Raw genomic sequence first — 26,292 nt, 5'->3', positions numbered from 1 at the left:
AAAGGGAAGGAAGTCGAGATTTGAAATGTTAAAACGTGCTTTTTAACATGTTAAAGGTGTGCTTTACCCAATGAGGCCTCCCGCCGCCAGTGCCCTTCCACCGTTCAGCTTCTGTTCGCAAACCGGGACACTACTTCCGGTTTTGCTGAGTTTGCATACCAAATAGTTAGTAAACAGGGCTGTTCTTAAACCAAGGTACCACCGTACTGAAATGTATATAACTGAAAATCATAAATATAATAATAATAATGATGATGATGATGAAATATAGCTTAATAATGATTACCCAATCTTGTGACAAATGAGTTAGGGAGTATGGGGGTGCCAGAGTCACTTACATTTTGGGGTTATAGAGAGAGCCATCTGCCCATTTCCATTGCTTCGTGACGATGTCGTACGTCAGGCCCATCCAGAATTTGTAGTATTGACTCTTGCCGTGGCGCTGGCGGAAATGTTTCTTTGATTCAAACCTCAGGAAGTTCTGCAAGGCAAAGCCACAAGCACCCTGCCTTCAGGAGGGGAGTTACACCACTGCCCTTCAACCTAATGTTCAAAAGCCCGAGTATGTGAGCTGTCAGTTCAAGACTCTGGCAAGAGAAATCTGCCTCTCTTCCCTAGCAACCAGCTCAGCAAAAAACAGGAGGAGAGGAGCAAAGGGATGGCAGAAAGCAATAAGACAGGGGTCGGCAAGGCCAGATCACTCCCGCAGAGATCCTCTTGATCTCCCCATTTCCTTGACCTCTGAAGGGAGGGTGCCACTACCGAGAAGGCCCTCTGCCTGGTTCCCTGTAACTTGGCTTCTTTTTACCTTTTTAGGAAGGGAAAAGTGCGTCTTATAGAGCGAAAAATACGGTATATGGTGGGGGCACAGCTGAACTACTGCTAGGTGATATGGGGGTGAGGCATGGGGAGGGGGGACCCTGAAGCTATCGAGCCTTGCCCATCTCCATCCCCGCAGCAAAACGGACAAGCCCCAATACCATCTGTTCTGTGTCGTTGTGGATGACGGCCAGGGAGGAGAACTCATCTTTGCAGAAGCCCATGCTGGAACGCCAGCCCATCTTCCTTTCTCGGAAAAGGTAGCAGGAATCTTTGTGCTGCAGCCACTGCATCTTGCACACACTGCAGTTGATAGCTAAAGGGGGGGTGGTGGTTGTGCATGAAAAGCTTGACAGTTGTACAGAAGTATCATTTATCCCCCTTCCCTACCCCTGAATGTGCCGAAATGGTGATAGGCAGTGCCAGATTTACGTATAAGCTAAACAAGCTATAGCTTAGGGCCCCGCTCTCTTAGCCCCCCCCCAAAAAAATTTAATGGGAAAAAAAACTGGGTATACATTTCCAAAATATAAGATAAAAATAAAATAAAATCTACATACATTTAGAGCTTAGTAATTATTTTACTATTAATATACAGCCATACCACAGGTTACAGACGCTTCATGTTGAGCTTTTTCGGGTTACAGACATGCCAAAACCTGGAATGAGTTACTTCCGGGCTTCAGCAGCCGCACATGTGCAGAAGCACTAAATTGCTCTTTGTGCATGCGCAGAAGTGCCAAATTGCAACCAGCGCATGCACAGATGCGCCACTGCAGGTTGCGGACATGCGTCCCGCATGGATCACGTTCGCAACCTGAGCGTCCACCGTACTTCTTCTTACTTGTATTTCACTATTAATATGTTGTTGTAGTTTAGTCGTTTAGTTGTGTCCGACTCTTCGTGACGCCCTGGACCAGAGCACGCCAGGCACTCCTGTCTTCCACTGCCTCCCGCAGTTTGGTCAGACTCATGTTTGTAGCTTCAAGAACACTGTCCAACCATCTCGTCCTCCATCGTCCCCTTCTCCTTGTGCCCTCCATCTTTCCCAACATCAGGGTCTTTTCCAGGGAGTCTTCTCTTCTCCTGAGGTGGCCAAAGTCTTGGAGCCTCAGCTTCAGGATCTGTCAGCTTCACGATCTTCTTAATTGTATTTCAATTCAACCATTACTTTGATAAAATACATTTTTTGTCCAGTGCAAATGGCTTGAGATACCTATGAGGTCCATCAGTGACCATATAGCATTTATTCAACACACAAAAATCAGCGACAATTTGTTGTTGACAAAGGACAGCTGGACATAGAAAGGGCCCCATTACCTTCAGGAGCTTAGGGCCTCATCAAACCGAAATCCGGCCCTGGAGATGTTTGTTGCAATAGCAGGAGGTGCAAGGAGATCAGAAGATCTCCACAGTTCTTCATTGGTTTGTGTTTCCTTTTACTGCAAATTACAACGATTCTGTCCAGAGTGTTCTATATATTATACATTATCTGTAAATGGATAAATCACTAGCTCCGGCACCAATAATTACCTTCTTACTAAAAACTTTTCCCATCTGCAATCCTTGCCCGTTGTTTCTCCTGTGATACGATTTATTTTTTAAAAAATGAACAAATGAATAAACTGGTTTAAGAGAAGGGTGGGGGGGGGACACAAAACAATGCCCACATCTACCTTTGCCGATCTGTAGCTGCCTCAGAATTTCAGTCAGGATGATGATCTGTAGCTCCATCACGTCCTTGTGACTCTCTGTCTGTTTCGACAGCTCGTCCACTTCAAAAGAGAACCAAAGACAAGACAGATTGAGTAGATTGTAGACCCAAATTCATCCGTGCCATTCTCACAAAGCCCCTGAGAAGCACGGGCTGCCTCTGTGAAGAACATAGCTGTCAACATTTTCCCTTTTTTAAGGGAAATTCCCTTATTCTGAATAGGATTCCTTGCAAGAAAAGGGAAAACTTGACAGCTATGGTGAAGAAGCAGCCCTGGTTTTGAAGCCATTGTTTCATTTGATGACTGAAATATACTCGGAGTTGAGTGTGGATGTCATGCTCTTTATTCAGCTCATAGTGGTGAGGAGGAATGGAAGTTCCCCCAGAATGTCTGCTTTATATACATTATTTACACAATGGGCCCCATGTGATTGGCTAATTCCGGGATTCTCCTGTAGGCCAATCAGGTTGCGGATTCACTTCCACCTGGAGCTGGATTGGGTGGCTCCTGTGGACCAATCAGACTGCTGCATTCTGGACCCTATTGCTCTAGGACCAATCAGACTGCTGCATTCTGAATCCTATTGTTCTAGGACCAATCAGACTGCTGCCTTTTGGATCCTATTCAACTCAGTACATAACAATGACCTAACCCTGCCGCGATGACCCAGAAGGATCCCACGGTTTATAACAGGGGTCGGCAAACTACGGCTCCCGGACTGGATCAGGCTCGCCAGGGTTCTAAACCCGGCCCGCCGGCGCCCGGCAACAGCCCTGGCGCTGCAGACAGAGTGAGCAGCGGGGCACGCAATCGTTTCTGCTCAGGCAGCTCCACAGGGCGATGCAGCCTTGCTGCGGAGTCAGGAATTACTTGGGGCAGAGAGGGCCTTTCCCGGGAGGGGCTGTGCGCAGATGGGCACAGGAGAAGCCCAAGTCCCTTTCCATTGCAGGAAACATCGCAGGCGGCACCTCCCTGGCACCGCTCTAGCTGTTGCCATCTCTATTTCTCCTCCAAAAGGGGAAGGAGCAGGAGGTGGGGAGGCGCGCATGGCTTCTTGGGTTAGGATCCCTCAGCTGGGAAGGGAGGCTTTGCGCTGCCTGTCGGAGCAGCCCCGATCCCATTCCTACTTGCGTGCATTCCTACTTGGTGCATTTTTTTAAAAGAAAAAAATAAATTTAATTTAAATCCCTTGTGGGGGGCCGGACTATATTTGGGGGGGGGGAATAATGAACGAATTCCTATGCCCCACAAATAACCCAGAGATGCATTTTAAATAAAAGGGCACATTCTACTCATGTAAAAACACGCTGGTTCCCGGACCATCTGTGGGCTGGACTGAGAAAGCAATTGGGCTGGATCCGGCCCCCAGGCCTTAGTTCCCCTACCCATGCCTTAAGCCAACACAAAAATGAGGTTCGTGTTTTTCTTTAAGGTGAAGGAACACGGGCAGCCTCTCGCTCCCTTACCTTGGAAGGACATGAGTGCCACCAGCGTGGCCAGAATGGCAGAGGTGAGCAGGACCCCGAAGGTGGCCGAGCGCCAGTAGCTGGTTTCTTGGAAATGGGAAGGAAAGAGACAGGTGTGAGAGGAGGAAATCCCAGGTTGCCAGGGAGATTGGTCTCTTGAGAATGAAGGTACGCAGGCATCTCAAGCCGCCGAGATATGGCGAGGGAGGGAGATACGGCCAAGCGCATGGGCTGCATGCAGGACTCGAGTTTGATCCTGGCAGCTGGCAGCATATGATGTAAAATGCTCCCCTTTGCTGCCAGTCTGAGTTGGCAATACTGGGCTAGATGGAAGAGCTCCAAAGTTTCCGGGTTCGGCCCATCGTAAACATACAGAGAGCTAGAAATGGTGCATGGTTTTGGTTTCCCGATGCTCAGGTCCGCCATATGCCCTGCATTGTAACTCACGAGGTGCCCCCTCTGCTTACGGATTTGAGCAGGAGGAGAGCCCTGATGGATCAGCCCACATTTCCGCAAATGGAACCTCAGGTTTCCAAATGGGACAGTTCCACCCGCCCAGTTTGCACGCACAAAAAGCCCAGTATCTCGCACTGGTATACTGGGCACGAAAGGCTCCAACGCGCTCCAATAGGCCGGGATAAACGTCTCCCTGCTACATACGCTCCAACATTTCTCCGAAGAAAATTGGGACATCCTATTCTACATCAGGAAGCTTCTCCAGCAAAAATAAATAAAAAATTATTATATTATTAAAAAGAGAGAGTCCACTTTACCCTGAAAATAAAATACCTGCAGCGATCAAAAGCCCTTCCTACAATTTCGAAGGAAAAGGTCACCTTAAATTCTTTATTTAACAGGCAACCATTTCTTAGGAGTGTTGATTCCTTTCTTGTCAAGCCTTTATAGGTCAACTCAAACGTAAGTCCCACAGTATTTGACGGAGCTTACTCCCGTGTAGCTGGGTAAAGACTGTGCAGCCTTACACTGAAAGCCTAAGGATTTCTGCCAGATTGGCAAAAATGTACAAAAACTGTAGTAATGTATGTTGGGGAAGGAACCTTTCTACATATGTGGTGGGAGTGAAAAGAGATAGTGGGATTCTGGGGAAATATCTATAACAAACTGAAAAAGATGTTTAGATTTTCATTTGGAAAAATACCAGAATCCTTTCTCCTAGGTATCACGTCAGAGGAAATAAAAAGAATGGTCAGATCAATGTTTACGTATGCAACTACAGCGGCAGGGTTATTGATTGCCAAAAACTGGAAAAGCAGCAGTGTCCCAACTAAAAAGACTGGTTATCTAAAATGATGGAATACTTCCATATTGTCAAACTAACAGGAAGGATAAGAGGAGATCTGGTACAAAAAGTGAATAAGGAGTCGGCTATCTTTAAGGAATACATCAAAACGTATGTGGAAAAAGTAGAATTTCCTACAGATACTGAGTGAATCCAGAAAATGATTAGAGTGAAAGGAGAGTAAAATTAAGATAAAATAAGATATTAAAGAAATAATGAAATGCGTTTAAACTAGTTGGAAAAATGAAGTCGCGTAACAAGAAGGGCTAGAAGTCAAATCACTTGGTGGGTGTCCGTGTGGGGAAGGAGTGTAGGTATGTTGATATGTACAGTATAGGTAGGTATTATATAGAGTAATGTAGGTATGTTTTGTGTTATGGAAATAAGGTAGTGTGTTGTGTACGTGTATTGTGTAAATGTATGTGTTTTATATATTAATAAAAGAAAAGAAAAAGAAAAAAAAGAAATCCTAAGGATTTTTACTCTGACCTAAGTTCTACTCCCTTTGAGGATTTACTCTCTCTTGATCATTCTCACAGTTATTATTATTATTATTATTATTATTATTACCTGCCTTTTTCCCTGACACCTCACAGCTAAAATTTTATTTCATTCCATTTATCTGCGGAGGGGATAAAACCACAGAGCCTTGGACTTGCAGATCAGAAGGTCGGCGGTTCGAATCCCCGTGACGGGATGAGGGGATGAGCTCCCGTTGCTCGGTCCCTGCTCCTGCCAACCTAGCAGTTCAAAAGCACGTCAAAGTGCAAGTAGATAAATAGGTACCACTCTGGCGGGAAGGTAAACGGCGTTTCCGTGCGCTGCTCTGGTTTGCCAGAAGTGGCTTAGTCATGCTGGCCACATGACCCGGAAGCTGTACGCCGGCTCCCTCGGCCAAGAAAGCGAGATGAGCGCCACAACACCAGAGTCGGCCACGACTGGACCTAATGGTCAGGGGTCCCTTTACCTTTATTTAACTGCGGAAGGCGTTGCACACGACCCCTTCCCTTGCCCATTTGCCACCTTTGCAACAACCCTGCGAGGGAAGCGAGGCGGAGAGGTTGTAACAGGCTGGAGGTGGCCAGCGTCAATGCGCCTACGGCGTCTACGTGTGCGCCAAGATCAAACGCGGGAGAAGCTTCCGGGCGCAGAACAGGGCGCCCCCGTTTTCGCCGGAGAAACGTGGGAAAGGTACACACCCTTTCCAAAAGTCGGAATTTCTTGCCTAGGTGCCCAAAAATGAAGTTCATCTATCAGCCTGCATGGTGGAAGATTGCCCACAGGGCAGCCTTTTTCCCCAGGTCGGAGAGCTCTGCGCCATAAGAGCATGGGTAGATTGCCTAAAAAAGATGTTAGATTGTTTTTGTATGCCACAACTGCAGCAAGGATTTTACTTGCCCAAAATTGGAAATCACAGGAAATACCAACATTGGAAGACTGGCAGATGAAGATGTTGGACTTTTGGGAGCTGGCCGACCAAAAAGAATCCGCGATCAGAAAGAGGAGGAACATCAGGAAAAATGGAAGAAATTTAAGGAATATTTAGTAAAATGTAATAATATAACATAAGTGGAAATACTTGCAAGTGCTAAATTTGGCTTAGGATTAAATTATGTTGAATTGTATAAGATAATGGCTTGAGAATATTATGAAAAGAAAGGGAGTTAGTCATTTGAACAAGTTAACTTTATTAGAAAGTGGATATTGGAAAATTGCTAAAATGAGATTGAATGAAAATCAGTTAGGAAGGATTTGAGGAAGTCACCCAATAATGGAATGCAATTTGCAGTTTTAACTGTAAGAAGCTGTGAATGTATGTTTGTTTTTCTTTTTATATGTTTGTTATTTTGTGTTGTGTTAAATCTGGAAAATTAATTTTAAAAAATTTGACAAGAAAGAGCATGGGGTTGAATTTCGGTGTATATCATTTTAACGGTTTTCCAAAACCAGTCTTCTTATAAAATTAACTTAATCACTTAACATCTTTCTTTCTTTCCAATTCAGCATGAAACATATTAATTCATCACATTACGTCTTTAAATCCTAAGCCTATCTGTTCTTTGCAAGCTTTTCCAATTAGTTGAACTTAACATATTTAACTAAATAGTCTTTAAATTTCGTCCGTTCTTCCTGGTAATCCTCCTCCTTCTGATCACGGGCTCTCCCAGCCAGGTCAGCTAGCTCCGAAAAACCCATCATCTTCGTGAGCACGGCCGTCTTCTCAAGCCAAGCTGTGGCTGGGAGTTCCACAGGACTGCCGCGCGCTCCTTGCTCCCTGAGGTCTTAGATATATGGTAATGTTCATAACCGCACGTACATAGATCAGCACAGGAAGACCGACCTGAAGCCATTTTGATTCCTAAAGTGAGCAAACGTCAAAGTGGAAAAGCCTCCCCATTGTCTTTTCCTTCACAAATCCTGTCTTAAGGGTATGTCTGTGTTTGAATAGGGCGTGAGCCTGTGACCTGGCTCAGGAACTAAGTATTTATCACTACAAACGAATGGCCAGGCTCCCCAGGCAATCCAATCAAGTGACCATTAAACAGGTAACCCGTCAGACGAGATAAACAACGCACTCAGATTTCTGCTGTAGACCGCCTTTTCTGTGATGTAGGTGTGATGTATCTGAGGGGTGGTCTTGGGTTACACCCCTTCTGTGTATGTATGTGTATGTATGATGTTTCTGGCGGTGGTCTTGAGCTCCAGGGCAGGCAATTTAAAATGTCTATATAAGGGCGGGCACACCTGGGTTCGGGGTCCTCCTTCTTTTCCTGTGTGTGAAGGGGGCGCCCTGTTGCAACAGATCAATAAAGATCAGGCTTACGAGCTGCTTTGCTTCTCAATATTCTCTGGCTGGCCTCTGTTCTTTTCTCTTACCGATAGAGAACCCACAAAAGGACTCTATATGGGCTCTTGGGTACCCCATAAGGGGGAAAAGGGCAATTTTTGTTTACAACAGGCTCGGCCGCCTTCCTCCTCACCCTCTTCATCCTCCAGGCGTTTCCTGCTGGCGATGGTGACCCGCGACCTGTCGGGAGTGTTAGAGCGGAAAGAGCGAGCCGAGCGGGCGACGTTGAGCATGGTTTTTCCGGGGAGCGCCTTCCGGCGACTGCACCTGCCCAAAAAACCCCCAAAATAAACCTCCCGAGGGACAAAGAGGGTCTTTTTTGGCCCACGTGCCCCCCAAAAAAGGGTTCAGGCACCCTGCGAGGCTGAACCGCGGCCTAAAGGCGCCCGCCTTTCGCACTCGGCACCGGGGAAAGGGAGCAGGCTGCCACTCCCCAGGAAGACCTGCTTGGGAAGAGGGGCTCCTCTTCCTGGGGGGCTTCAGGGCACAGCCACAAGGGGGCAGCCTTAGGCTGGGGAAAGGGAGGCAGGATGGGAGTTGTAGTTCCCAGGCGCAGGAGAATCCCTCAGGGCGTGGAATCTGGTGGGGTGGTGGAACTCCATTTCCCACAATGCACCCCTCCGGTCCCACAAAAATAAATTCCCAGATGCCTCCTCAGGGCCTCAAATCTGGCAGGGGGGGGCGGATGAGGGACTACGTTTCCCACAATGCACCTCTGCGGCCCCACAGAAGGCAGAAAAACAAACAATCCCCCCCAAAAAACAAAAAAAACCCTCAGCAACACTGGGTTAAAGTTGAACACAAAAGTTTAAATTATTATTAATAATAATAATAATAATAATAATAATAATAATAATACCCCGTTCATCTGGGTGGCTCCCAGCTGAATATTAAAAACACAATAAATACATCAAACATTAAAAACTTCCCTAAATGAGAGAGAGCACTGAAATAGATTCAATAAAATAAAATAAATAAATAAATAAATAAATAAATAAATAAATAAGTGAGGAATGGTGACAATCAATCAATCAATAAATAAATGGCGATTGCAAACAAATAAACCACATATAATGACGAGTGAATAAATGCATAACGACCGATAAAATGAAGAATGAATAGACGAAATCGGTGGTTCCGTTCGTGGGGTTTGCCGCTTGCTCTTATCTTGCACCGCGAAGATAAGGCTTGCAAAACCCACGAAAGCAAAGAAGGGAAAGTCCTTTAAAAAGATGCATCGAATGAAGGAATGCAAAGTGGAAGAAATGCATTTATTCAAAACAAAACCGTCCGGTTTCTAAAAGGCCAGCGACAACAGTGAAAGGCCAAAGGCCGGGTTGCAGGAGAGAGTTTTTCTGGATTATTTTATTTTATTTTTTATGTCCCTGCCAAAAGAAAGGGTGGGGAGTGGGGAGAAGAAAAGGGCAACATGAGGAAAAACTCCATTTAATGCCACAAAACGCCATTTGGCGCCTTCCAGAAACGGCAGCCATTTTGTGCCTCTTCATGGCCTCCCGGCAGCCATTTTGTGAGACCACGTCAGCCATGTTTTGACTGGCGCTTGCATTGCATTCTCAAATTTAAAAATGTCCCCGCTTTTCCCCCAAGGGACCCCTGAATTTCTCATCTTATTGTGGGGTCTGTCCCTGAGGGGGGGGGGGACTTATCTAAAGGATCCTAGAAGATATTTTGGAAGTGGGACCCCTAAGGGTCATCCATCCCAACCCCGGTCCATGCAGAAACCTTGGCAACATGGCTCTCTGGGACGTCCCGAAACCTTGGCCTCCCCAGCTTTATTTATTTTATTTTTTCAGTTCCTACATCAATTCATTACAATTAACCTATTTTAACAACATATAAATAGTAATAGAAAATTACACAACGTCACTTTCGACTTACTGAAGTTTTCGTATTACACTTTTAGCTCTTTATCTCTTTCTTAACATATCAAAAAGAGAAAGACCTAGAAAGGAGACACACACAGAAAAAGGAAAAAGAAGGGGGGAAAGGAAAAAGAAGGGGGGAAAGAAAAAAGAAGACAAAACAAAACACATTTGGCTTCCGTTTAGACTCATTGTATTATTATTTCTACAATTTTTTCCATGTTATTGTATTTCTTTCCTTGTCCGATATCAAAAAAACATTATATTGGTTGTTTTACAAGGATCATTCTATTTCTGCCAGGAGATATTTGTTATTGTAATGCTTTTCCAAATAATATTTCTTTGTTTTTGTCAGATATCAAAAAAACATTATATTTGTTATTTTACAAGGATCATTCTATTTCTGCCAGGAGATATTGGTTATTGTAATGCTTTTCCAAATACTCTTTAAAGATTTTCCATTCTTTCTGTACTTTCTGTTTTGGATAACCTCTAATTCTCCCTGTCATCATGGCCATCTGTAAATATTCTATCATTTGGACCTGCCACTCATTTATCGTAGGTGTTTTGTCACTTTTCCAGTTTCATGCGGTTAGGATCCTGGCTGCTACTGTTGTATACATAAAAAGTGGTCTAATTTCTTTTCTGATTTCTGGTGACATTATTCCCAGGAGGAAGGTTTCAGGTTTTTTTCTTAAATGAAAACTTAGGGTTTTTTTAAATTCATTATAGATGTTATTCCAAAATTCTTTAATGGCTGTGCATTCCCACCACATGCGCATATTTGCCATCTTTACACCTCCAGCAAATTGCTGATCTGTTTTTATACATCTTTGCAAGTCTTGCTGGAGTCTGAAGCCTTGAAAGGGGTGGCAATGTTTTCCTTTTGTTATAATATTTTATTAATTTAAATGGTTTTTGGGGTTTTTTTGCTATTGGGATTGTAGTTCCATTTGTGTTTCACAAGCTGGCCTCTGACCGTAATCAATTTCATGTTCATGTTTCAATATTTTATTAATTTTCCAAAAATAACAACAAAACAACGTCAAAACAAAATAAAAACAGATCGACTTCCCCCAGTCCCTTCCTTGGTTCCATTATTTATCAACATACTGCATGTCCATGGTTAAATTTTAAAAATCATTTGAATTGCCTATTGTCCATTCCTAAAAAAATTGCAAGTAATCCTAAAACCCTGCTAATGTATTAACCTGTGTACAATGCTTCTGTATATATGCAATATTCCATTGCTCCTTCAATTCATTGCCGTCTCTTCCTCTCAAGTTCATTGTCATTTTTGCCATTTTAGCATATTCCATTAATTTGACTCCATTAATCTTCTTTAGCTGGCACACCTTCTTCTTTCCAATATTGTGCTAGCAATATTCGAGCGGCCGTAGTTGCATATATAAATAAGTCCTTTTATAATCCTGGTTTATGCTATAATGCCTAGTAGGAAAGCTGTTGGTTTTTTTAAACAAATGTTGTTTCAAACATCTTCTTCATTTCATTATAGATCATTTCCCAATACTTCTTTATGATTTTACAATCCCACCACATATGAAAAACAAATCTGTTGTTTTACATTTCCAACACTTGCTTTCCTTAGTTCTGTACATTTTTTGCTGATTTAACTGTAGATATCTATACATCATATTCATATAGGGTGACAATGTTTTCAACCCACCCCCTAGATGTTAAAATCAATAAAAATTATATATATATATATATATATAGAAAAGGAAAAAGCAGAGTAATAAATATAATAACAACTTATTTATTTATACCCAACAACAATTTATTTATTTATACCCAACAACAACAACAATTTATTTATTTATACCCAACAACAACAATTTATTTATTTATTTATACCCAACAACAACAGTTTGTTTGTTTATTTATACCCAACAACAACAACAACTTATTTATTTATACCCAACAACAACAATTTATTTATTTGTTTATACCCAACAACAACAGTTTGTTTGTTTATTTATACCCAACAACAACAACAACTTATTTATTTATACCCAACAACAACAATTTATTTATTTGTTTATACCCAACAACAACAGTTTGTTTGTTTATTTATACCCAACAACAACAACAACTTATTTATTTATACCCAACAACAACAATTTATTTATTTGTTTATACCCAACAACAACAGTTTGTTTGTTTATTTATACCCAACAACAACAACAACTTATTTATTTATACCCAACAACAACAATTTATTTATTTGTTTATACCCAACAACAACAGTTTGTTTGTTTATTTATACCCAACAACAACAACAACAACAACTTATTTATTTATACCCCACCCCATCTGACCGGCTTACATTAAAGAATACATTAAAACATCAAGACATTAAAAACTGGAAGCATAGATATCTGAGACCTGGAAGAATCAATAGAATCGGGGTCTGAATCCCGTCCCCCGTCCCCCGCCCCCCCCCCCGCTGCCAGGCTGTGCCCCCCACCCACCCCCAGCTAGGCCTGACCCGGCCTGACCCCCCCCCACCCTGCTTCTAGGGGGCACCCTCTGCCACCCAGCAAGAGCCCCCATCTCCTGACCCCCACCCAGCCCCTGCAAAGGGGTCCCTGAAGCCTCTTTCCCCCCCCCCAGGCCCTTGCCCCACGGAGGCCCCGAGATGCCCCTGGAGCCCAGGCCCCCGGGGGCCAAGGTGACCCCGGCCTCCAGCCTCCAGGCCAAGTCCCAGGTCTTGAGCGCCAAGTCTCGCTCGGCGGAGGTGAGGGCCCCCCCGAAAGGACCGGCCTTCTGGAGCAAGTCTTCGCCCCAGCTGCGCCGGGAGCTGCCCAAGCCCCCCAGCCGGCCCTCCTGGTTCTCCGGGGCCCTGCAGGACAGCATCCCCGGCCCCCCAGGTGAGGGGCAGGTGGGGCGCGCACCCCAGCGTGGCAGCGGCGACAAGGATCAGCCACGCACCCCCAGAGGCCCTTGAGATTCCTCGCTTTTATATTTGGGGTTTAGGTTTTTTATTTCATTTACTGCCCCCCGAGATCTCTGGGGAGCATGCATTGATTGATTGATTGATTGATTGATTGATTGATTGATATATACAGCGGTGCCTTGGTTTACAACCATAATCCGTTCCGGAGGTTCCTGCTCCCTTGAGATTCCCCGTTTTTTTATTTTGGGTTTGCGTTTTTTATTTCATTTACCGCCCTCCAAGATCTCTGGGGAGCATGCATTGATTGATTGATTGATTGATTGATTGATTGATTGATATATACAGCGGTGCCTTGGTTTACAACCATAATCCGTTCCGGAGGTTCCTGCTCCCTTGAGATTCCCCGTTTTTTTATTTTGGGTTTGCGTTTTTTATTTCATTTACCGCCCTCCAAGATCTCTGGGGAGCATGCATTGATTGATTGATTGATTGATTGATATATACAGTGGTACTTTGGTTCACAACCATAATCCGTTCCGGAGGTCTGTTCGTAAACCGAAACGGGTTGTAACCCAAGGCGCGCTTTCGCCAGTGGGGCTTCCCCAAATAAATTTGTCGGTAATCCCCCCCCCCAAAAAAATGGGTTGTAATAATAATTTTTAAAAGGTCAGAAACCGGGACACGCACTTCCGGGTTTGATATGCTTGTAATTCAAAATGTATGCAAACCAAGACGTATGCAAACCAAGGTACCGCGGTATAAATGTTTATTTATTTTCCATTTCTTCTTTTCTTTTTCCTTTCTCCTCCTGTGATGAGGCTGCATTTTAATATTTTATGTTGTATTTTAATCTTGTTTTTAAGTTGTATTCATTCAACTTCTTTTTATTATTGCTTGTTAGCCGCCCTGAGCTTGGCCTGGCCTTGGCTGGGGAGGGCGGGGCATAAAATAAAAATTATTATTATTATTATTATTATTATTAGACATCCACATTATCATTATCTGCTTTACCTCCCTGGCTCTTTGCAGCCTGGTTGAGGAAGGCCGATTTAAAGCCCGTGGTCTGGAACCGGCTGCCGGCTTTCGTCTACGTCGTTTCTATCAGTCCTCTTTGTTAATTTTATTTATTTCGGTTGAGTTTAGCAGGTCCTCACACGGCTCCCTCCGAAGGCCGAATTCCTCCTGTTAAAATACCGGATTATACAGCTACCGTATTTTTCCATCTGTAAGACGCCCCCATGTATAAGAAGACCCCTATTTGGGGGGGGACTCCGGTTTAAGAAAATGGGCGGATATGGCCTCCGTGTATAAGATGCCCCCAAATTCTGGACAATATTTTTTTTGGGGGGGACCTAGTCTTATACATGGAAAAATACGGTAACTCTGCAAAGCAGAAAGTAACAATAGCAGCGTCCCAGTGGGTGGGGATTTTAGGGCGCTGTTCTCCGCGCCCCATCCTGGCTTAATTCGCCCACTACCTTTTATATATACAAAAACCAACAACATTATATTTATGTCTTTGTTTACGTACTACAGTGGGCTAGATTAGATGACCTGTGGGGTCCCCTTCCCATTCTGCAATTCTGAGATTCCAGACCTTCCAAGTGTCCCTATTTTCCAGGGACAGTCCCAGATTTCGAAAATCCCTGTTTCTGATTTGATCCCCCTTTTCCTTAGGATGTTTCTATTTTGCAGTGGCGTAGCGTGGGGGTGCAGGGGGGGCCCCGGCCGCACCGGGCGCAACATCTGGGGGTTAGGGTTAGGGGGCGCAAATCCACGGGTTAGGGGGCACAAATTACTTGCCTTGCCCCGGGTGCTGACAACCCACGCTACGCCACTGCTATTTTGCATCAGAGAAATACTGGGGGGTATGGAGATTTGCGACCCCCAAGCCGTCTGAAGGCACCCCCGTACATATAGGGAAGATTTTAGATGTTTATTGTGTTTTCGTCTATGTTGGGAGCCTCCCAGAAAAGGTTGGAGCGACCCAGTCAGATGGGCGGGGTATAAATAGTAAAACTATTATTATTATTATTATTATTATTATTATTATTATTATTATTGAATAGGACGTCTCTGTTTCCATCGGAGAAATGTTGAAGGGTATGCCCCCACCTTAAAAAAAAAACTATACAGTGGACGCTCGGGTTGAGAACGTGATCCGTGCGGGAAGCAGGTTTGCAACCCGCAGCGTCTGCAATCCGCAACATCGCAAATTGTGCAGGTGCCTGTGTGATTCGGCTGTTATGCACATGCACAAAGTGCAATTTAGCGCTTCTGTGCATGCGCAAGTGCTGAAACCCGGAAGTAGCCCATTTCAATACTTTTGGGTTCAGCGCGGTGCTGCTGTAAACAAAAAATGCCCTTTTCCCTTATGGGGTATCCAATATCCCATATAGAGTCCTTATATTCCCTATTGGCCCCTATTGGTAGGAGAAGATAACAGAGGCCAACCAGAGAATACTGAGAAGGTAAGCAGCTAGTAAGCCTGATCTTTATCAATCTGTTGCAACAGGGTGCTCCCCTCACCCGCAGGAGAGAGGAGCAACCCAGAAAAATGGCGCGCAAGGCCTTATAAAGACTTTTGAAATTGCCACCCTGTAGATCAAGACCACCCCCAGAAACATCATACATACATCACAGAAGGGGTGTAACCTAAGACCACCCCCTAGATACATCACACCTACATCACAGAAAAGGCAGGTCTGAAACAGAAATTTAAATGTTGTTTTTCTCCTGTTGTTGTGTATCTCCTGTCTGGCAGGTCACTTGATTGGATTTCCTGGGGAGCCTGGCTAGTCTTTTGTAATGATAAATACTTAGTTCCTGGGCCAGGTCACAGGCTCACACCCTATTCATATCTTAAACGTGCCCTTAAGACAGGATTTGTGAAGAAAGAGACAACGGGAGCTTTCCCACTTGCAGAGAAAACATTTGCTCAGTTTAGGAATAAAAATGGTTCCAGGTTGGTCTTCCTGTGCTGATATATGTACGTGCTTGGTTGGTACACTTATGAACATTTAACATATATCCAAGACCTCAAAATTCCTATCACAGTGCGCAACCCAAGATCGTGCAACCCGAAGCGTCTGCAACCCGAGGTATGATACTATTGCATTTCTGTATTTGTTCCTGTACTGCAGGGGGTTGGACTAGATGGCCTCTGAGGGTCCCCTTCACACTCTGAATTCTGCAATTCTTCAGAGGCCTCGGCGTGCCAGGCAGGAAAAGCAGAACGGGCATGCTTCTAATGCTTCTCCTTTTCCCTCCGCAGATGTTTTGGGCATCTCCACCTGGTGGCAAATCTGGGCGCTGCTCTTGGTGGCTATTTCCTTGGCTTTGTTCTGCGCTGTGCTCATTTTGATTTACAATTGTGAGTACCAGGGTGGGGTGGGGCTTCGAAAGAGGCTTCCGACACCCCCAACCCGGGTCTCCCTTCCTCTGGGGCCTGCACGCTGCCCTAGAGCGGGCACCCGCTGCCCTGTTTGGGGTGGAAATAATCATAAAGGGGCTGGGCTGCATGATCCATGATGCAGCGCGTCGTTCTCTATCGTTAACTGGCTCTGGGACTGCAGAACTCAAGGGTATTATTATTATTATTATTATTATTATTGTTGTTGTTGTTGTTGTTGTTGTTAAGTTGTGGGTGAACATATCAGACAACACAGCAATTCTTCAAACAGCTCTTGTTCAGAGGCCAGAACAGAACTGAACTGAAGGGTTCAGTCAGCCTGCTTATATAGAGCTCCAGTACAACGTTACTGTAGCAACTTTCTAAAACTATCCAATCACTGAACGTCACTTTCGATCCTTCATTTGCATAACTATCTGCAGTATCCCCCTGCTGGCCCAGGGTGAGAACTTCAGTACATAACTATTATTATTATTATTATTATTATTATTATTATTATTATTATTATTCTGCAGTCCCAGGGCAAGTTAACAAGACTGGCAGCCAGGAGAGTTTCAAGAACATACCTTTACATCTGCAGAAGGAATGTGCTCTGTTGCCCCAGTGCAATAAATCTTTGTTGCAGGAATTTATGTATAGGTTGGGGCAGCAGATATCATGCACATGCAGCCCACTACCAAAATCAGCACAATCGCTTTTGTGACATTTGTCATTTGCCCCCACAAAACACCCCATCACAGTTTCTTCCTATCTATTCAAAGGGCCTCTGCTGCACGATACCAAATGTAAGAATTCACTGGTAATTTTATCTATGTACTGGCTCACTAGGGAAACTTTAGAAATTCATCTAGATATGTGAGCTCATCTACTCAGCAGCCCCTCTGCCTGAGTGATAATCCCTGGCATCCTGATACCTGAGTGCCAGACAGGTAGCCATTCCAGAAATAACAAACCCAGATGACGACAAAAGGGTGTGATTAACTTGGCTGGGAAACAGGGAAATGTAAATATCTCTTTTGTTACACTTGATGGGTGTTTGGTGGAGGGCAAGGGGGACCATGGGGCAGGGTCCAGGATGCTCAGATTCCGGCCACCAGACCTCCCCTTTCATGATGTAACCGTGATGTATGAGTGATGTAGTTTTTGGGGGTGTAACATGGGGATTAGCAGCTCATAAAAGTTTGGGTTCTCTTTTGTTCGGGGCTTCCATCTTCTTCCACCTGGTGGCAGGTGGGAGTCCTGTCGCGACAGGCTTCAATCAAGACCAAGCCTACTGGCTGCTGTTTTGCCCTGGTATTCCTGGCTGGGGTCCTTGTTTTTTGTCCAAGGGAGCCCTCAGATTTCTCCGTTAACATTATTATTATTATTATTTTAAAAGAACACAGAGAGAAATATGTTTTCATTTCAGACACCCACGTGGCGACAGAAATCACTGCTGAATCTCAACTGCTGCAGCGTTCAGAGAAGAGGCTGAAGATGGCCGTTCAGCAGCAAGCAGAAGGCAGAAGTGAGAAGAGCTCTCGATCTTTTCTTCCCCTGTTTATTAAAGCAATAGCGGCAATCGTTGTTGCAGGAGAGATGCAACAGGGAAACCAGTGGGAACTGGTAAAATGGCGAAACCAATTAGTCTCTGGCAAATAAGCAGCCCTTGCTTCTCATCAATGAAGCTCTGGTGCTGAAATATGCTCGGAGTCGAGAGTGGATTTCATGCTCTTTATTCAGCTCATAGTATTGAGGAGGAATGGAAGTCCCCTCAAAGTATCTGCTTTATATACATTATTTACACAATGGGCCCCATGTGATTGGCTAATTCCGGGATTCTCCTGTAGGCCAATCAGGTTGCGGATTCACTTCCACCTGGAGCTGGATTGGGTGGCTCCTGTGGACCAATCAGACTGCTGCATTCTGGATCCTATTGTTCTAGGACCAATCAGAACTGCTGCATTCTGAATCCTATCGTTCTAGGACCAGTCAGACTGCTACATTCTGGATCCTATCATTCTAGGACCAATCATACTGCTGCATTCTGGATCCTATTGTTCTAGGACCAATCAGACTGCTGCATTCTGAATCCTATCGTTCTAGGACCAGTCAGACTGCTACATTCTGGATCCTATCATTCTAGGACCAATCAGACTGCTGCATTCTGAATCCTATTGTTTTAGAACCAATCAGACTGCTGCATTTTGGATCCTATTCAACTCAGTACATAATAGGTGCGCTTATGAGGAGTCCCTGGGTCTGGATCTGCGACACCAGCCTCTGAATTCCCCAGCCAGGCTGTGGAGGAGCCAGGGTTTGCCAACCCTCCTGGCGCTGGTTTTCCTGACTCTTCTGGGGATATCCGAGGCCCAGCCCAGTCCAGCTCGCTCCAGGGAGAATTGATGTCGCTAGAATGCCACATCACTTGTGCTCTGCAAAGGGAAAAAATAATTTGACAATAATGCAGTGGCGTACGGTCAGGGGACTACGGGTACGAGGCTAGTTCCCTAAATGTTCCTGGTAAATTAGAGCACTGAAGTATTAAAGCCTGGCACCTCTTTCCCAAGGCCCGAGAAGATTTCTGTCCAGCTTAAGTGGGGAGGCACAATGCTCATGCCCAGTTTAGCTTATACGCTATAGCTCATGGGTAGGCAAACTAAGGCCTGGGGCCGGATCCGGCCCAATTGCCTTCTCAATCTGGCCCACAGACGGTCCATGAATCAGCGTGTTTGTACATGAGTAGAAGGTGTGCTTTTATTAAAAATGCATCTCTGGATTATTTGTGGGGCATAGGAATTTGTTCACTTTTATTTTCAAAATATAGTCTGGCCCCCCGCAAGGTCTGAGGGACGGTGGACCGGCCACCTGCTGAAAAAGTTTGCTGACTACTGCACGGTATAGCTTAAATGGTGGATTTGCGTATAAGCTAAGCAAGCTATCGTTTAGGCCTCCATTCTCTTGAGGGCCCCCAAAAAATTTAAAGGAAAAAAACAACTGGGTGTTCATTTCCAAAATATAAGATAAAAAACAAATTCAATAAAACCTACCTACAGCAACAGTGCTTTGTGTTGTCTAGGCTCCTTTGATTTAAGTCATGGGCCCCACCTGCTAACCTGCTCCCTGAAATATCACTGGTTTGCTCCTTTCTGTATATAGGGTGCCTCCATTCGGCATGGACTGGTTGCATGGCCACATGGGTAAATGGCTTGAGATGCCTATTGGGTCCATCAATGACAAAATAGCATATATTCAACACAAAAAACCAGTGACAATTTGTTGTTGACAAAGGACAGCTGGACATATCAAGGGCACCATTACATTCAGTAGCTTAGGGCCTCATCAAACCAAAATCTGCCCCTGCTCACATCACCACCAATTGCCCTCGAAGGCTGGTGCCCCTGGCCTAAGCCTTCCCCTATGAAAAATTTCACTGCTGCAATTACGGGGTGCAAAAGGGGATTTCTTGATACCAACACTCTTGCCGGCTCTTCTGCAATACGAATGTGGAAATCAGTGCAGTGAAAATATATAACACAGGTTTTGTGTGTGTGTGTTTCAAAAAATAAACGCAGCTGATCAGAGGATGGATGCTGCCAGTTTCTGGAAACCGCAGGATTGGAGAGTGTTGCTCTCATGCCCGGATCCTGCTTGCGGATGTCCAGTAATGGGCACCTAGTTTGAGGCGTTCTCAAAGTAAAGGAAAGATTGAACTCTGATTAATTAGAATACACACAGAGGCTTGAACCAGCAAGACTCTGGGAAGGGTGCATATAATAACCTGTCTCCACCCTCCAGCCCAGGTCGTTTTATTCACAAAAGAAATTTTTACAGAGTGTTCGTAAGAACCAATCAGATTTCTTCTGAGCATTTCAACAAACCCATATGGGGACAAAGTTAAACTACAAACACTAGTTAGGCATGCATACTTTTGGGGTAAATAAATGAAAACTACAAAGGAGTGCATTCAGCAACCCCGGAGGTCATAAACAATCAATACACATGATAAGAAGGAAGGCCAGGAGGACAGTGATCATTATCACCTTTATGTGAGACCCGTTTCCTGGCCCTAAGATTAACATCCTAAGATTAACATATCAGAAAAGCTACATCAAAGAAACTGCCCTCGGTCTTTGATGACCCAGGAGCCTGCCTGTCTAAGTGTGTACATGACTTGTGAAGAAAGAGAAAGGGAACAGGGATGCAGAGGTGTGGATTGATCAAGAATCATACCAAAATAGTTTAAACCCAGTCAACGCAATGCTTTCATCGCTGACACAGATGGCTTACTCTATATTTGTTATACAGTGGTGCCCCGCAAGACGAATGCCTCGCAAGACGGAAAACTCGCTAGACGAAAGAGTTTTCCGTTTTGGAGGTGCTTCGCAAAACGAATCTCCTATGGGCTTGCTTCGCAAGATGAAAATGTCTTGCGAGTTCCTGCAGGGGTTTTTTTCCTCCCCCCCCTTTTTCTAAGCTGCTAAGCAGCTTATCAGCTGATCCGATCAGCAGATAAGTTGCTAAAAGCCTCTAATAGCGCTAATAGCGCTAATCCGCTAATCCTTCAATGGGCTTGCTTCGCAAGGCGGAAAAAACCGCTAGACGAAGAGAATCACAGAATGGATTCTTTTCGTCTTGAGAGGCACCACTCTAATTCCTCATAGCAATCCCACCTGATCACTACACTAGTTGGCCGCTTGGAGAACAGAAGGGCCCTTGGACTTAACCGAGCCACCTCCTTGTACCTTCTCCATCTCTGCTCAACCTCCGGAAATCCTCCGAAATATCTCTCTCCCGCCAACCCTTGTGCTTTATCTCCACAGCCCTGACATGCAGATCCTGCAAAAGGCACTGGATGCAATGGGGAGACAGCTGCTACTTGCACACCACTGAGCCCATGTCCTGGAGAGACTGCTTGAGCCACTGCGAGTCACTCAAAAGCGGCCTCTTGATCGGGAGCACCGAAGGAGAAATGGTGAAAGCTCTTTGGAGTTGGGGGTGCAGGGTTCCTACTCTGGCACGGGGTAGGGGGCGTGTGTCTAGGGCAGAAATTGCATAAACCTCCCCGATAGGTGTGCAGTTCTCACACGCAACCCTGACACTCCTTTTTTAAAATAATAATAATAATAATAATAATAATAATAATAATAATAATAATAATAATATCTTTATTGTCATTGCCCCCTTCGGGGACAACGAAATTACTTGCCTGCTCCATAAAAACACTAATTAAACAATACAGTATACTACAGCAAGGGAGATTAGATGGCTTTCAAAGTCCAGGCTTCCCATTCAGGGCCAAGATCGCTCTGGAGGAGAAGCTGTTCTTAAGACGGCTCGTTCTTGTCTTCATCGTCCTGTATCTCAGTCACGACGGCAAGAGCTCGAAGAGACAGTGACCAGGATGCGATGGATCTTTTACTATGTCCAGTGCCTTCCTATGGCACCTGGTGGCATAAATCTGCTCTAAGGTGGAGAGTGGGCAGCCAACAATGTTCTCTGCTGCCTTAACAACCCTGCACAACCCCATCCTGTCCTGGGCAGTACAGCTTCCGTACCACACACATAAGCCATAAGTGAGCACGCTCTCAATGGCACAGTGATAGAAGGCAAGCAGCAGTTTCTGCGGAAGATGCTTTTTCCTTAGTATTCTCAAAAAGTACAGACTCTGCTGCGCCTTCTATTTTGGGCTCTTCTATTTTCGTTGCACATTGGGACCTCATATATTCATAGAATCCTAGAGTTGGAAGAGACCACAAGGGCCATCGAGTCCAACCCCCTGCCAAGCAGGAAACACCATCAGAGCACTCCTGACATATGGTTGTCAAGCCTCTGCTTAAAGACCTCCAAAGTAGGAGACTCCACCACACTCCTTGGCAGCAAATTCCACTGTCAAACAGCTCTTACTGTCAGGAAGTTCTTCCTAATGTTTAGGTGGAATCTTCTTTCTTGTAGTTTGGATCCATTGCTCCATGTCCGCTTCTCTGGAGCAGCAGAAAAAAACCTTTCTCCCTCCTCTATGTGACATCCTTTTATATATTTGAACATGGCTATCATATCACCTCTTCTATTTTTGTTGCACGTTGGGACCTCATATATTGTGCTTGAAATTTCTTAAAAACATGGAAGTCCAAACTCCTGCAGTGCAGGAATCTCAGCCAAAGCATCCCTGACAGATGGCTGTCCAACCTCTGCATAAAAAGCTCCAAAGAAGGAGAGTCCACAACTTCCAGAGGGAGTCCGTTCCACCGTCAAACGCCCCTTACTACCAGAAAGTTCTTGATGTTGATGGAATCTCTATTCCAGTAATTTGAATCCATTGGATCGGGTCCTACCCTCCGCAGCAGCAGGAAAGCAAGCTTGCCCTATTTTCCGTCTGGCAGCCCTCCAGATATTTATCCTGTCACCTTTAAGTCTCCTCTTCTCTGAGGAAAACATCCCCAGCTCCCTCAACTGTTCCTCCTTTGGCGCTCAAAATAATAATAATAATAATAATAATAATAATAATAATAATAATAATAATAATTTATTTATATCCCGCCCTCCCCAGCCGAAGCCGGGCTCAGAGCGGCCAACAACAATAAAAGCAACACAGTTCACATAAAATCACAATCAATCAATTGAAATGCATTCTAAAAGCAATTCATTCTAAAATCAGTTCAAAATCAAATTAATGGCAACCATTGGGCTAGAGTGCTATGAGGATTACCAAAGGAGGGGGTCAGACTGCGCCTTGGCCAAAGGCCTGGTGGAACAGTCTTGCAGGCCCTGCAGAAAGATGTCAAGTCCCGCAGGGCCCTAGTCTCTTGGGACAGAGCGTTCCACCAGATCGGGGCCACAGCCAAAAAAGTCATGAAAAGAGAAAATACAGTGGTGCCTCACAAGACGAAAAGAATCCGTTCTGTGATTCTCTTCGTCTAGCAGTTTTTTCGTCTTGCGAAGCAAGCCCATTAGTGGCTTAGCGGATTAGCGCTATTAGTGGCTTTTAGCGGCTTATCGGCTTATCGGATCAGCTGATAAGCAGCTTAGAAAAAAGGGGGGGAGGAAAAAAAGCCCACAGGAACTCGCAAGACATTTTCGTCTTGCGAAGCAAGCCCATAGGAGATTCGTTTTGCGAAGCACCTCCAAAATGGAAAACTCTTTCGTCTAGCGAGTTTTCCGTCTTGCGAGGCATTCGTCTTGCGGGGCACCACTGTAGTTAAGCCTCCTGCCTGATGTAGATAGGCAGGGATTTCTACATCCATCTTTCTGTTAATCAGTTCTTCAGCCAGGCTTTTCAGTGCCTTTCCCCATCACTTTCCTAACTGCAAAAAGTCTGGGTTTTTGTAAGTGTTGTGCTAGAGTGACAGAGCGCTTTGCTTGTGTAAACCGGAGTTTCCTGGTGTGCACTTGCATGCTCCCTGGGCCGCCTTAAACATATCTGGCGCCGTGGTGCAAAGATCCCTCCGGTGCAACACCCCCACCCCCGTTTCCCAGAGTTGCTGACCTTTTTTAGGGAGGACGGCACTGCCCTGCCGGCGACGAGCCCAGCTTTGTGGGGCTGGAGGAGGTGGGCAGTGGCTGGAGGGCAGCTCCTCCGGTGGGGAAGAGGCGGAGGCTGGAAGTGACAGCTCCTGGTTCAGCTGGCCACTTTGTGCCGCAGTGGCCACGGCAGGTGGAGACTCCGGGCGCGGCACAGCTTCGGCGTGGCATGGCGGAGGCGGGTGAGGGCGGCAAGCTAATGCTGGAAGGTGCCACGTCCAGCCTCCGCCTCTTCCCTGGCGCCCTCCAGAACTTGGCGCCCTGGCGCCCTGCGTCACTAGCCTCTATAGGTAAGACAGCCCTGCATGCTCCCTGCAAAATTCTGGCAGCCCCGCATGATGCGCCCCACATGATGGGCCTTGGGGGTTCCTTCTCCCACAGGAATTCCTGCTGTCGCAGACGGTGGACTGGTTCATGATGCACAACAACCGGTTCCGAGGTGGAAGCTACTGGATCGGCCTGATGTACAACACGTCCGACAGAATCTGGAAGTGGGCCGACGGGGCAAATCTGCACATCAGGATGTGAGTCTCCTCCTTTTTCTGCACGAGAAGCAAGGGTGTTTGATGTATAATGGTTTTGCCTACATATAATATTGATTTAATAATAATGATGAAAAGACTGTGTACTATTGTGAGGGCTCTTGGAGATCTACACAAGTCCTTTGAGTGCGGGGAGTAGCTGCATTGGCCAAGGGTCTTTCTGGTAATTTCTTACAACAGTCCAGTCAAACCTCGGTTCTCGAACGGCTCCATTTTCTAATGTTTTGGTTCCCAAACGCCGGAAACCCAAAAGTAAATGCTCCGGTTTCCAAACCTTTTTCGAAACCCGAACATCCGACGCAGCTTCCGCTTGAGTGCAGGAAGCTCTTGCAACCAATCAGAAACTGCGCCTTGGTTGTCAAACGTTTCGGAAGTCGAACGGTCTTCCGGAACGGATTAGGCTCGACGACCGAGGTTTGACTCTACGCACTACATATTTAGAAGAAACTTGTTCAAAAGAGGTGATACATCAGTATTCCAAGCCAAGACATAAACAGGGGATGAAAAACTCATATAATGGAAAAAACAGTGACAGGCAAAATCATAATTGGGTGGAATTTGCCACCAGTGAGGCTGTGTCCCTAAATAAGCTAATAAAAAACACAAGACCCGCCAGACAGTTGGGTAGCCCAAAATTTCCGCTTCCCCTCTGAGAACCCAGAGTTGGTGGGTCCGTTTCTCTGGTTATGAATAAAACTTTTTAAAACCAGTCTGTAATAGCGGGTGCAGAAGCTGCAACTAGGCAGGTAAAGGTAAAGGGACCCCTGACCATTAGGTCCAGTCATGGCCGACTCTGGGGTTGCGCTGCTCATCTTGCTTTATTGGCCGAGGGAGCCGGCGTACAGCTTCCAGGTCATGTGGCCAGCATGACTAAGCCGCTTCTGGCGAACCAGAGCAGCGCACGGAAACGCCGTTTACCTTTCCGCCGGAGCGGTACCTATTTATCTACTTGCACTTGACGTGCTTTCGAACTGCTAGGTTGGCAGGAGCAGGGACCGAGCAACAGGAGCTCACCCCATCGCGGGGATTCGAACCGCCGACCTTCTGATCAGCAAGCCCAAGAGGCTCAGTGGTTAAGACCACAGCGCCACCCGCGACCCTTCAACTAGGCAGGTAGCTGTTAGCAAATGCTTTAGTAGTAGCTCCTTGCTATGCAAATTGCAGTTATCTCCCACAATCTCTGCTTGCAGCAGATTCTTCCCATTCGCTATGGCAGCCTGCTTCCCCGATCCCAGGAACTGCATTAAAAAATAAAATAGGCTAAGCTTCCTTATCCCTAACAGGTCTGGAGGCTGGCAGCACGTCTCCGCCCTGGTGGACATCTGCGTCAACTTCAGAAATGGCGATTCGTACATCTTTGAATGCAGCAGCAAGCACCAGTGTCTGTGCAAGAAGTCGGTGGAATGAAGCAGGCAGCAATCCCAGGCCCAGGCGCCCCTCTCCAGAGGCCCTCACGAAAACAGCATCCACGGACATCTCTCATCAAGGGGTGCATCTTACCCTACGAAGGCGCACGGTGTGGGCCTGGGCTTCCGGCCACTGTCTCTGCCAGCGCCACAAGCTGCTCTCTCTCTGCAACGGCCAGAGAAGTCATCCGCCTCTGCTAGCGATCTTCTTCTTCCCCTTAAGACTTGTCTTTTCGCTTCAGCCTTTGGAGGCGTACTTGGTGAGATTCGCCGAAATGCAAACTCCCCGTTTGCCGCTGAAATCCCATTGCGGCCGTTCTTTTTACTGTTTGGCCGGCCGTGCATCGGCTTGGCCATTGGTTTGTTGATGTTTTCGTTGCCGTTCTCATGTGCTTATGGTAAACCACTCTGTGATCCTGACAGATGGAAGGGTGATCTGGAAGAATAAGTCAATTGATGTTAAAAATAAATATGTATTATACTA

General features: G+C 45.6%; 3 protein-coding genes across 4 annotated transcripts in view; 1 reads left to right on the top strand and 2 right to left on the bottom strand.

Annotated features, from left to right (window-relative positions):
- The window catches only part of LOC309541435 (oxidized low-density lipoprotein receptor 1-like), an 18,402-nt gene extending 4,362 nt beyond the window's left edge, over nt 1-14,040 (bottom strand). The window contains exons 1-6 of one of the 2 annotated variants that reach the window (XM_082239306.1): nt 13,960-14,040; nt 8,282-8,415; nt 4,001-4,087; nt 2,496-2,594; nt 981-1,135; nt 339-481 (exon numbers count right to left, since the gene is read on the bottom strand). In XM_082239306.1, the coding sequence (XP_082095432.1) occupies nt 339-481; nt 981-1,135; nt 2,496-2,594; nt 4,001-4,087; nt 8,282-8,381 (584 nt within the window). In that variant the 5' untranslated portion in view covers nt 8,382-8,415; nt 13,960-14,040. Of the gene's footprint in view, nt 1-338; nt 482-980; nt 1,136-2,495; nt 2,595-4,000; nt 4,088-8,281; nt 8,889-13,959 lie in introns of those variants that run through there. The other variant, XM_082239305.1, reaches the window with a different exon arrangement.
- Nucleotides 1-26,292, bottom strand: part of LOC309542338 (cadherin-related family member 5-like) — a gene marked incomplete at its 5' end in the record, with an annotated part of 148,159 nt that overhangs the window by 51,719 nt on the left and 70,148 nt on the right. The gene's annotated exons all lie outside the window — the stretch shown is intronic.
- On the top strand, nt 12,539-26,292 carry LOC309541422 (C-type lectin domain family 1 member B-like). Its single transcript, XM_082239268.1, has 6 exons — nt 12,539-12,922; nt 16,223-16,321; nt 17,769-17,867; nt 21,163-21,314; nt 24,242-24,384; nt 25,686-26,292. Exons 1-6 carry the CDS (start codon nt 12,691-12,693, stop codon nt 25,807-25,809), a joined length of 849 nt encoding a protein of 282 aa, XP_082095394.1. The 5' UTR covers nt 12,539-12,690; the 3' UTR covers nt 25,810-26,292.

Source organism: Podarcis vaucheri, assembly GCF_965113315.1.
Source record: "Podarcis vaucheri genome assembly, chromosome: 10".
NCBI lineage: Eukaryota > Metazoa > Chordata > Lepidosauria > Squamata > Lacertidae > Podarcis > Podarcis vaucheri.
Note: the sequence above shows the minus strand (reverse complement) of the source record. Positions and strands in the feature narration are given on the sequence as shown.